Genomic DNA, 12,500 nt, shown 5'->3' with positions numbered 1-12,500 from the left:
ACCTGTCATGTCTCTATTCCCCACCAGTGGGGCGCGCCCCACACTTTGAGAAACGCTGATCTAGTGGATTGAGGGAGTGACAAAGGAAGTGTGGTGTGAGTCCTTGTGTAAAATGACACCATTAAAAAACAAAAAACGTTGCTATATAGAAATTAGATTGCAAGTTGTTATTATTTTTGTGCAGCCCTAGCTGTACCACCTATTTTGAATTTCCATTACTGTACATCATGAACATATCCCTTTCTGTGATCGTCAAGAAGGAAACGGCAGTTCCTTAGCAACCTTCAGACACATCCAAGATCATGGGACTTTACTAATGAGCTCATTGTCATTCAACACTTTGTTAAAAACTACATCACCTGCAAAAAAAGGAGCCTCAAAGTCTCAAATATATTTAAACCAATCTGTTGCCCTTACAAAGTTTGGGACAACGTGATTGCATCCCATTGCTTTAAAAACAATTCCTTGATTGTCTTGTCTAATGGCGGCTTGCTTAATTAATGTGAAGAGCAGGCAGGGATTAGACCCGTTCAAACAAAGTTCAAGAGCAGGTACATCATGTCTAGTAAATACAGCATATGCAGAGTGCAGTGGTGATTGATGAATAAACTGTATTTATTGTGGGCGGCGAAGCTCGGTTGGTAGAGCGGCCATGCCAATAACTTGAGGGTCCCGGGTTTGAGACCCAGCTTACGCCATCCTTGTCACTGCAAAAAAAATATATATTTTCACCAACATTTTCATAGATTTTGTCCTTGGGCAAGATACTTTACCCACCTGCTCCCAGTTACACCCACATTGTTTTAAAATGAACTTAGATAATGGGTTTCACTATGTAAAGCGCTTTGAGTGACGAGAGAAAAGCGCTATATAAATATAATTCAGTTCACATCTAAAGTACCATCTTGGTGTATTATGAAGTGAAATTTGCCAGCAGTCAAAGTCTTCTCACTCAGGGGTCGGCAACCCAAAATGTTGAAAGAGCCATACTGGACCAAAAAAACAAAAATCGAATCTGTCTGGAGCCGGAAAAAAATTAAAGCTTTATATTTAAGCCTTATAATTAAGGCGACACATTTTGAAGCGGAATGGTCTACCTCCTCTGCCAGCTGGTCCTCCTGCGATGTGCGCTTACTAGTAATGTGCGAATCGATACCAAAAAATCAATACGGTCCATACCATATCCTTATGCTATAATATCGATTCTCAAATTAAAATATCCATACTTTTTATACTCTAGGTATTTGAGATAATGTATCACCAACAGAAACACAGTGTAAAGTAACTTAAACTGAAACATGATTGGTGGGAACTACTTTTTCGTCCGCCTAGGTAAGTACGTAATGCGCAAGCATGAAAACAATTGACAATCAGAATGAGTCACTCAGTATTATAAAACATGTGTATCTTTACTTTTATTGGAGACACTACATACAGAGTTGAATTTGAATAAGACAACATTCAAAATAACGCCATTATTTTTTTTTCCCTCTGGTTTTTTTTTAGCGTTTGAAGATAATTCCCTAAGAGCAGCAACACTTGAAATACACTATTTTTTCAAATTTACCAGACACATTAGGTATATTTATACAAAGTATCGGTATCGGATTGCGGATACCAGCCTGAATTTTACTCGGTATAGGATCGGAAAGAAAATCTGTGGTATCTGTGGGACGATCCCAGGTGCCGAGAGGTCGCAATTTCAGGACCACTTCCTCCTGGCTTCTCCCGTGCAGCGAGATCAACGGGAGAACTCCTGCCAATGCCGACAAAACGGCCTTTACAGCCGCTCGCGATGGTCGCACCGGACTTGCACATTTTCCCGCGCTTTCCTTCCTGCTGCAGACGACGACATCTTTTGGACAGTGTTTCCTTTTAGTAAAGTACAAAAATTAAATTGTGAATATTATTTTATTTTTAGTAAAGTTTCTTGTTGTTTGAAGTGCAGCACTAACAGTTTTTGTTTTGTAGTATTATTGTTATGATCCGGTGCCGGATTATAGTTTATTTTGGGTTTTGATTCACCTGTTGTTTATGATCTGTTTCAGCACCCCTGTTTTGTGTTTTCTTGGTTGTCATGGGTACTGATTATGTTAGGCTGACCAAATTCTGAAATCCCAAAAAGAGGACACATACTGTATATGCGTGCCAAGGCGGGCAGCACGCCAAGGTCCGGACTAGGTGAAAATTTGCCAATGATACTCGAACTTGCTTTATAAATAATATATTTATTTAAATAAAGCATTTTTTCTCCCCTGTCGACAGCAGTGTTGGCGCTAGGAATTTTCAAAATGAGGTCCCAGGGACCCCATCAAGTCATAAAAATGGGGTCCCACAGTAAATTTTTGGGGTCCCACTTTTTTGTAAGCGTTTTGAAAACAAATGACAAATGTATGCATTATCCTGTTATATCTCACATTCTATATTGTGTTTTGGAAAACGGTTGTCATAAACGTTACTTAATTCATTAAAAAAATAATACAAAAGAAAACAAATGTGTAAGCATATGTAAATGTATTCAGTTATAAACATTCATTCACTTTCTTTCCTTCATGGATCTAAACTTTACCGCCGCTGGTAGTTTTTTCTATGTTTTTATTTAATAAGTTGTAGGTGTATTTATTTCAGTATAAAAGTGTAAAAAGTGTTTTGCTTCGGTCATGAAATGATGATAATGGTGTGCCAGGGCATACATACATTTTATATTTAACGCTTAAATCTCTAGAGTCTACATCAACTTCAGATCAATTCCTCATTTCAAAATATTTAATAAGTTTTTTAATGTTTTTTTTTTGTTTATTTTCCACCCTTTTTTGTCAAACAAAACTATATTTTTTATGGCAAACACACAAAATATGCAAAATCTTCCACCAAAAATAGTTTTCAAAGTGGAATATTTGATGTGAAGTAATTGACCTTTGATAGGTTTGATAGGTTGATAGAGCAATGACCGTTTGAAAAAAAAAAAAACAGCTTTGTTTTATTAGTCAACATTGCAACTGTTTCTAAATTACATTGTAATTTACATTGTAACTGTAAGCTTTTTTATTTAACTTTTGTTATGTTTTTGTTTATTTTAATAGTATTTTTAGAATGTGCCGTGGGCCTTTAAAACATTAGCTGTGGGACGCAAATGGTAAAAAAAAATCTGCGTCCTTTCTGATTTCAATGCGTTAAAAAGACACAAAAAGTGCGTTAAAGGGGAACATTATCACAATTTCAGAATTGTTAAAACCATTAAAAATCAGTTCCCAGTGACTTATTATATTTTTCGAAGTTTTTTTCAAAATTTTACCCATCATATTTAGCAATATCCCTAAAAAAAGCTTCAAAGTGCCTGATTTTAACCACCCGTCCATTTTCCTGTGACGTCACATAGTAAAGCCAACACAAACAAACATGGCGGAAAGAACAGCAAGCTATAGCGACATTAGCTCGGATTCAGACTCGGATTTCAGCGGCTTAAGCGATTCAACAGATTACGAATGTATTGAAACGGATGGTTGTAGTGTGGAGGCAGGTAGCGAAAACGAAATTGAAGAAGAAACTGAAGAAGAAACTGAAGCTATTGAGCCATATCGGTTTGAAACGTATGCAAGCGAAAACGACACGACAGCCAGCGACACGGGAGAAAGCGAGGACGAATTCGGCGATCGCCTTCTAACCAACGATTGCTATGTGTTTGTTTGGCATTAAAGGAAACTAACAACTATGAACTAGGTTTACAGCATATGAAATACATTTGGCAACAACATGCACTTTGAGAGTGCAGACAGCCCAGTTTTCATCAATTAATATATTCTGGAGACATACCCTCATGTCAGCAGGCCAGAGAAGCTAGGGTCGATATTCTTCTCTTGATCATCTTCGGGACGGTGTGAGCCAAGACATCCAGGGGGTTTAGCTCGCTCGTCTGCGGGAACAAACTGCCGCCATTGCTTGCCGTGCTACCGAGGCCCTTTGTCCCTGAATTGCTCACACACTCCGGCAGATTCAATGGGGGTCTGGCGGCAGATTTCTTTGACTTTATCGTTGGAAATGCATCTGCTTTGAGTGTCGCAGGATATCCACATATTCTTGCCATCTCTGTCGTAGCATAGCTTTCGTCGGTAAAGTGTGCGGAACAAACGTCCAATTTCTTGCCACTTTCGCATCTTTGGGCCACTGGTGCAACTTGAATTCATCCCTTTTCGTGTTGTTACACCCTCCGACACACCGACAAGGCATGATGTCTCCAAGGTACGGAAAACAGTCGAAAAAACGGAAAATAACAGAGCTGATTTGACTCAGTGTTTGAGAAAATGGCGGATTGCTTCCCGATCGCTCCGAGAGCGAATATTAGAAAGGCGTTTATTTCGCCAAAATTCACCCATTTAGAGTTCGGAAATCGGTTAAAAAAATATATGGTCTTTTTTCTGCAACATCAAGGTATATATTGACGCTTACATAGGTCTGGTGATAATGTTCCCCTTTAACGCCAACACTAGTTGACAGTCAGAGGTGGGTAGTAACGCGCTACATTTACTCCGTTACATCTACTTGAGTAACTTTTGGGATAAATTGTACTTCTAAGAGTAGTTTTAATGCAACATACTTTTACTTTTACTTAAGTATATTTATAGAGAAGGAACGCTACTTTTACTCCGCTACTTTTATCTACATTCAGCTCGCTACTCGCTACAAATTTTTATCGATCTGTTAATGCACGCTTTGTTTGTTTTGGTTTGTCAGACAGACCGTCAAAGTGCCTGCCTTACTGGTGACGTTTCACTTCGTTCCACCAATCAGATGCAGTCACTGGTGACGTTGGACCAATCAAACAGAGCCAGGTGGTCACATGACCTGACTTAAACAAGTTGAAAAACTTATTCGGGTGTTACCATTTAGTGGTCAATTGTACGGAATGTGTACTGTACTGTGCAATCTAATAATAAAAGTTCCAATCAATCAATCAAAAGTGTGAAGGAAAAAAGATACTTTTTTATTTCAACCGCACGAGGACGTTCCTGTCTTCACAATAAAAGTGCCGCTCCATCGCGCCTGCGCTTTCAAAACAAGAGTCTTCGAAAGCCAGCGCAAACAAGCTAGCAAGCTACGGAGTTTGACGCCAATATATTTCTTGTAAAGTGTATAAAAACGAATATGGAAGCTGGACAAATAAGATGCCAAAAACCCACCACTTTCATGTGGTATTAGACAGAAAGGAGGAACTTTTCTTCTCCTCCATTTGAAAACGTGGACGTTATCATCACAACTGTCTGATTACAATCAACGCAAGTCATCAGAATCAGGTAATACACCAACTTATATTGTCTTCATGAAAGAAAGGAATCTATATGTTAAACATGCATGTATATTCATTAAAACACCTTTAACATGTAAACAAAAACAGCAAAATAAATACATATAAATTATATACTGTATATATCAATGTATATGTATGTATGTATGTATATATATATATATATGATATGAGTGTGTATGTTACTCATCAGTTACTCAGTACTTGAGTAGTTTTTTCACAACATACTTTTTACTTTTACTCAAGTAAATATTTGGGTGACTACTCCTTACTTTTACTTGAGTAATAAATCTCTAAAGTAACAGTACTCTTACTTGAGTACAATTTCTGGCTACTCTACCCACCTCTGTTGACAGTATAAGAAAATACGGTAAGTGACACTTATATTCTGTAATATTCACAGTTTTGGAAAAAAGTGCAGAGGTAGAAATTATAAAATAACATTTTTGTATATAATCTAAACATAAATAATGCCTCAAAACAAGTTAATTAAATTTAAACAAAAAACAGCAGACGAGCTCTCGCCCTGCACAGCCGTTTTGTGCTTTGTAGTGTCGATATGGGCTTGTAGATCTTTGGCCCCTTTATTTGCCACATATATATACGTTCCTGCTTTGCACACAGTGCATTCTGCTTCCATGTGTCACGGCCAGGACGAAAACAAGAATACTTTTTCCGCAAATCATCCGTGAAGTTGCATTTACGTTTCGGCATTTCTTGTTTTCATGTCCATCTCTCCACTCACTAGATCTCTCGCTTTCTGTCTCGGCCCCTCCCTCACGAATGTTTCTGCGTGCGCACACCTTCACAGTTTGTTTTGTTTAACCACTTCTTAACCCTGGACGTACATTGAAAATACATGCAAACCTAACTCAAAATGCCGGACATTTGAGGCATTTAAGAAACTCCGCTCGGACACCCCGCACAGTTCCGCAAAAGTGTACATGTCGGGGGAAAAGAGGACGTATGGTCAGCCTAGATTATGTTCACCTGCCTCTGATTAGTGTTCGGGACACTCACCAATTCCCAAGCACTAATTAGAGAGCTATTGAGTCCTGCCTTTGCCCGTCACTCAGTCTGGTGCATTTGTTTGCTCAAATGCAACTGTCACGTTGGTTCCCTGTGGTCTTTTGTACGCTAAGTCCTGTCTTAGTATTTCCTGGTGAGCTATTCCGTTAGCTTCCCGTGTGCAGTCGGCACGCTCTCCTTGCGTTTACTTTTTTTTTTTTAATGATTTATGCAAAATAAATCATTGTCTTACCTACACGCTGTCTCCGGAGTTACGTCTGTAATCTTAGAAGATCATCATGCCTCCTCGTCCACGTTACAATTATGACTCTTTCCTGAACACACTATTTTTGTCCACCTGGATTTGTCTGTTTACATATTTCACAAGGAAGCGAAGTGTATTAGAACAGGAGATTTTAATGATGGAACATGGTGTCTATGATATTTTTCTTTGAAACTGGCTCTAGCCATGATTATCGCTGAACAAAGGCTGTCTTTGTCCGCCAAGAACTCTGCTTGCCTCACGTTTGCAACAGCTTTTAGGCACACTACTACCTGTGCTTGTGAAGGTGTGCAGCATCAAATGTACACTTCTTGTCCCTTTCTTCAAATGTGTACCGTGTGGAAATTCTGTACACAGTTGTATCAGTGGCCTAGTGGTTAGAGTGTCCGCCCTGAGATCGGTAGGTTGTGAGTTCAAACCCCGGCCGAGTCATACCAAAGACTATAAAAATGGGACCCATTACCTCCCTGCTTGGCACTCAGCATCAAGGGTTGGAATTGGGGGTTAAATCACCAAAATGATTCCCGGGCGCGGCCACCGCTGCTGCCCACTGCTCCCCTCACCTCCCAGGGGGTGATCAAGGGTGATGGGTCAAATGCAGAGAATAATCTCGCCACACCTAGTGTGTGTGTGACAATCATTGGTACTTTAACTTTAACTTTTTAAACCTAAGGCTTCATACTGATAAATCCAAGTACGCACACATGCATGGTTACACTACAAAAATAGCTGACAAAATACAAGATAAAAAGACAAGATTTTAGGGAAAACAATACTAAAAACCTGTGAAATTATGTGTCTATTCAGCTAGTTAATTTTACTTGATCAGACATCCTAAATTAAGATTTGTATACCGTATTTTTCAGACTATAAGTCGCAGTTTTTTTCATAGTTTGGCCGGGGGTGCGACTTATACTCAGGAGCGACCTATGTGTGAAATTATTAACACATTATCGTAAAATATCAAATAATATTATTTAGCTCATTCACGTAAGAGACTAGACATATAAGATTTCATGGGATTTAGCGATTAGGAGTGACAGATTGTTTGGTAAACGTATAGCATGTTCTATATGTTATAGTTATTTGAATGACTCTTACCATCAATGTTCCCTCTAATTTTTCATGTGTCTGAGCAAACGCTCAAATTCCCTGAGCATTCCTTGGACGACATGTGAGCAACATCAGACATGCACGCTGTCGCCACCCCAGCATCACACCTGTCCCAAAGCTGACATCATAACAAGTTCAATGTTTTATTAATCAAATAACAGCAGTTATTTCCATTATACTATTTTCTAATCTAAATGATTAATTAATCTAAATGGAAATTTAAAAAAAAGTTTTCAGGAGCTGTATGTTGTATGTCTTGGGGGTTGCTGTAAAATAATTTAAGACATGTACCCCTTCAGAGATCACGATTTGTTCCCCTTGAAATATTCACATTTAGCACAATGAGATGTGGGCTGTAGTACAAACATGGGATATAATGGATAACATTGTGTCTGTAAAATATATCATTACATACTTTTTATCAGCATTTATCTAATCTGGTAACTGCATTTTATGATTACTATGCTTAAATTAACATTCTTAATACAAAACCCAAAACCTGTGAAGTTTGCACGTTGTGTAAATGGTCAATAAAAACAGAATACAATGATTTGCAAATCTTTTTCAACCTATATTCAATTGAATAGATTGCAAAGACAAGATACTTAATGTTCGAACTGGAAAACGTTATTTTTTTGCAAATATTAGCTCATTTGGAATTTGATGCCTGCAACATGTTTAAAAAAAAGTGGCAAAAAAGACTGAGAAAGTTGAGGAATGCTCATCAAACACTTATTTGGAACATCCCACAGGTGAACAGGCTAATTGAAAACAGGTGGGTGTCATGATTGGGTATAAAAGCAGCTTCCATGAAATGCTCAGTCATTCACAAACAAGGATGAGGCAAGGATCACCACTTTGTCAACAAATGCGTGAGCAAATTGTCCAACAGTTATTGTCAGTTGTATCAGAAAACAAAGACTAAAACAAACTACAACCAACGCTAGCAATGGTTAAGCTGGTGAAAATAAGTAGATCATGCTTAGCAGCCTAATGTACGCCCAAAACTAAAGAGGAGACATTTTACCAAGGTATGCCTATTGGCAATGTTCCCTATAATTTTTCATGTGTGTGAGAAAACACACAAACACTCTGAGCATTCAGTGGAATACAGACGTGCACACTGTGGTCATACCAGCAGCATATTTGTCTCAAACCTGACATAACAATTTAAATGTCTTATTATTATAATCAAGTGACAGTAGTCTTTTTCAAGAGATTATTTTCTAATAAATGTGATTTGGCCCACTTAGATATAGTTTTTTTTTAATCAGCTATGCACTATAGTATTTTATGCCTGGGTGGGGGTCCTGCTTTGGAAAGATTGTGCACCCCTTTCAGAGATCACATTTAGTTCCCCTTAAAACATTCACATGTTGCATGAGATGAATTGTTTATTAACTTTCTGTCCGTAAAATAAATATTTTTATTAGCAATTCTGTAGTGCTGTAACATCATTTCATGATTAATATTAAAAAAATAACATTCTTAACAAATGACAGTAGAATAAGCACACTGATTGAGGAGTCATAGTAAAACGACTTGAAATTTACACTTAACGTGTAGTGTTGGAGTTGTCCAACATTGTGTGTGGCCATAAACGCACCAGTGGCTAATTGCCATAGTGTATGTGTTGGTGCAGGCGAGAGAGAGAGAGAGAGAGCAAGCGGCTGCTGTTCATATAACAGATGACAAAGAGTTGCTTTTGGCTTGGTTTGTACGGTAGACAATGACCAGTTTTGCTAGATAGAAGTATTTTACGCATTGTTTTGGTGTAGTTATGGCCGACAAACAATTTCGCTAAATAAAGGGACTGATGGAATTCCTGTCCTACTTAAAGTGTCTCCACAGACGTTATAATAATTTAACCGTGTTGACAAACATTGTTTATCTGTTGTGGCCGCCTTTCGTCACATGTTACTCACAGTTGCATTGATATATCATACAAAACAAATTATTTGTTTATTTTGCTTAGAGTGGGATTTGATTTTGTGCGTGGCATAGATTTGCTGTGCGCAGAGCGCAATTGCGCAGGTGCGCACCTTAGTTACGTTAACATACCAGGCACGTTCTCAGTTGGTTATTTATGCGTCATATAACGTACACTTATTCAGCCTGTTGTTCACTATTCTTTATTTATTTTAAATTGCCTTTCAAATGTCTATTCTTGGTGTTGGGTTTTATCAAATAAATGTCCCCAAAAAATGCGACTTATACTCCATTGCGACTTATATATGTTTTTTTCTTTCTTTGTTATGCATTTTCGGCCTGTGCGACTTATACTCCGGAGCGACTTATACTCCGAAAAATACAGTATTTAGAAATTATCAAGACTTTTAAACTATGTAGAAATAAGATACCTTATTCTGAAAACAACCATTTTCAAACTTGCAATTCTTAAATTATCAATCAATCAATCAATCAATCTTTATTTATATAGCCCTAAATCACAAGTGTCTCAAAGGGCTGCACAAGCCACAACGACATCCTCGGTACAAAGCCCACATACGGGCAAGGAAAAACTCACCCCAGTGGGACGTCGATGTGAATGACTATGAGAAACCTTGGAGAGGACCGCATATGTGGGTAACCCCCCCCCTCTAGGGGAGACCGAAAGCAATGGATGTCGAGTGGGTCTGACATAATATTGTGAGAGTCCAGTCCATAGTGGATCCAACATAATAGTAAGAGTCCAGTCCATAGTGGGGCCAGCAGGACACCATCCCGAGCGGAGACGGGTCAGCAGCGCAGAGATGTTCCCAGCCGATGCACAGGCGAGCGGTCCACCCCGGGTCCCGACTCTGGACAGCCAGCACTTCATCCATGGCCACCGGACCTGTGCCCCCCCCCCCCCTCAAGGAAAAGGGGAGCAGAGGAGAAAAGAAAAGAAACGGCAGATCAACTGGTCTAACAGGGGGGCTATTTAAAGGCTAGAGTATACAAATGAGTTTTAAGATGGGACTTAAATGCTTCTACTAAATTAAGCATCCTCGGGCTGTTGCAGTAAGTTTAAAAAATATTTTCTATGTCAGGAAAACCAAAATATCTTATTTGAATCAATATTTTCTCTGTTTTCACATTTTAAAACTAGAATGGACAAAATATAATTATTCATGCTCAAATTAAGGATTTGATGTAAAGACTGACTAAAATAGGTAAATAGCTCTTACAACAAGGGAACTTTCTAGAAATACAATTTTAAATCTTGGCAAGTAGCAATTAATTTGCATTTTACACTCACACTAATTAGTGTTTTTTGCTAATTGTGAAACAATTTTTAGTTACCGTAAGTATGGTATGTCTGTGTGTAGTTTTCAGGGAGCCCTACACCGTGCGGGTGGCGGACCAGCGCTCGATGCGGGGCAACGTAGCTGTGTTCAAGTGCCTCATCCCCACAGCTGTGCAGGAGTATGTCAGCGTTGTGTCCTGGGAGAGAGACACTGTCTCCATCGTCCCAGGTAAGACATATCAAATGATGGATGTGTGGCATGCCATGTTAAGGAATTGGGATTGTCTTTATCTAGTTTGTGTGTGAAAATGGTTGCTGTGTTTGACCAAATTATTCACTTGTTCTGTCCTTCTGTCTGCTCACTGTTCTGGATCACTGATCTGGCCTTCCTTCTCCTTTTAGCTCACCCTCCCTCCCTTACTCATCCTCGGTTTTGCCCTCCTTTGGGCAGATTATTCCATTTCTGAGATATCTCTCTGTTTATAGTACATATGTTACAAATGTCAAATCCTGACATTAACTGTAATTGACATCACATTGCGACCCACGGATGTCTTCATCAGGTCTCATAGGTTTACATTGGTGTACTTAAAGACAGAAGATGTCAATAGCAAAGTGTTCCCACATTCATCTTAATTAACCTAATTTGTGTGTGTGCACATGGAGGTGTCAACTTAGTATTATGTCTTTTGTACTCTCATTATGTGCGTTTTATTACGTGGTCACTGCTGTATGCGTGTGCTGTAGCTCTTGAAAAATGTTGGAGATATATGAGGGAAGGATAGGGAAAATTAAGCAAGGAGGGTAGTAGGGCAAGAATGGCCTCAGGTTCTGACAGATGGTGTTTTATATCTTATGTATGCAAAACAGTCAGACATTGTATCACACATACACAGGCATCAAGGTTGCAATCATTTATTCTGTGGCACTGCAGCAATGTTTACACATTCCATAAAAATGTTTAGGATTTTTTTTTTCTATCAACCTGTAGCCTGAGATGTTCGGTTGACGTTATTAAATTGACGTCACACAGTTCTCGATCACGAATACTTCAGGTTCATAAATGCAAGACTTTGTTGAGTTTATTTATGCTTTCCGTGTGTAGGTCGTTGCTGGGTATGCCGTCACAAGGTCGATGTGTGTAATTATGGATATATAGGTCACTTGATGAGCAGTGAGTGTGAAGATCAGATGCTGGACATGATGATCTGCTCACTGAACTCTGCAATCGTCTCGGTACGAACAGTAGATTGCTCGACGCTACAAGCCCTGACAGTGAAGTCTGCATCAACCTTGACCCTCTTTATCCTTGTGTGCCAGTCAAATCTTTACATATATGCAGCAAGTCACCTGTCAGCAAGACAACAACACTGCAATGACCTTGCTACGTGGCCCTACATAATAAGCAAACTAATAAGAAAGATTTTTTTTAATTGAAAAACAAATTTATGGTTGTATCCGTGTTGAAATACAATGACATTGGTACATTGCCCCATGAGCCAGATGTTCTGGAAGGGTGTAATAATGATCTGAAGCTTTAAATAGATTTTGTGACCAATAACTCG

The 12,500-nt window shown here is 38.8% G+C and overlaps 1 protein-coding gene across 1 annotated transcript in view; it reads left to right on the top strand.

The window, feature by feature from the left end:
* The window catches only part of LOC133607068 (cell adhesion molecule DSCAML1-like), a 135,135-nt gene that overhangs the window by 20,595 nt on the left and 102,040 nt on the right, over positions 1-12,500 (top strand). Inside the window, exon 3 of the mRNA XM_061961527.2 lies at positions 11,018-11,164. Within this exon, the coding sequence (XP_061817511.2) occupies positions 11,018-11,164 (147 nt within the window). The remainder of the gene's footprint in view (positions 1-11,017; positions 11,165-12,500) is intronic.

Source organism: Nerophis lumbriciformis, linkage group LG09, assembly GCF_033978685.3.
Source record: "Nerophis lumbriciformis linkage group LG09, RoL_Nlum_v2.1, whole genome shotgun sequence".
Taxonomy (NCBI): Eukaryota; Metazoa; Chordata; class Actinopteri; order Syngnathiformes; family Syngnathidae; genus Nerophis; species Nerophis lumbriciformis.
The sequence above is the reverse complement of the archived record's forward strand: the minus strand, read 5'-3'. Positions and strand labels throughout refer to the sequence as shown.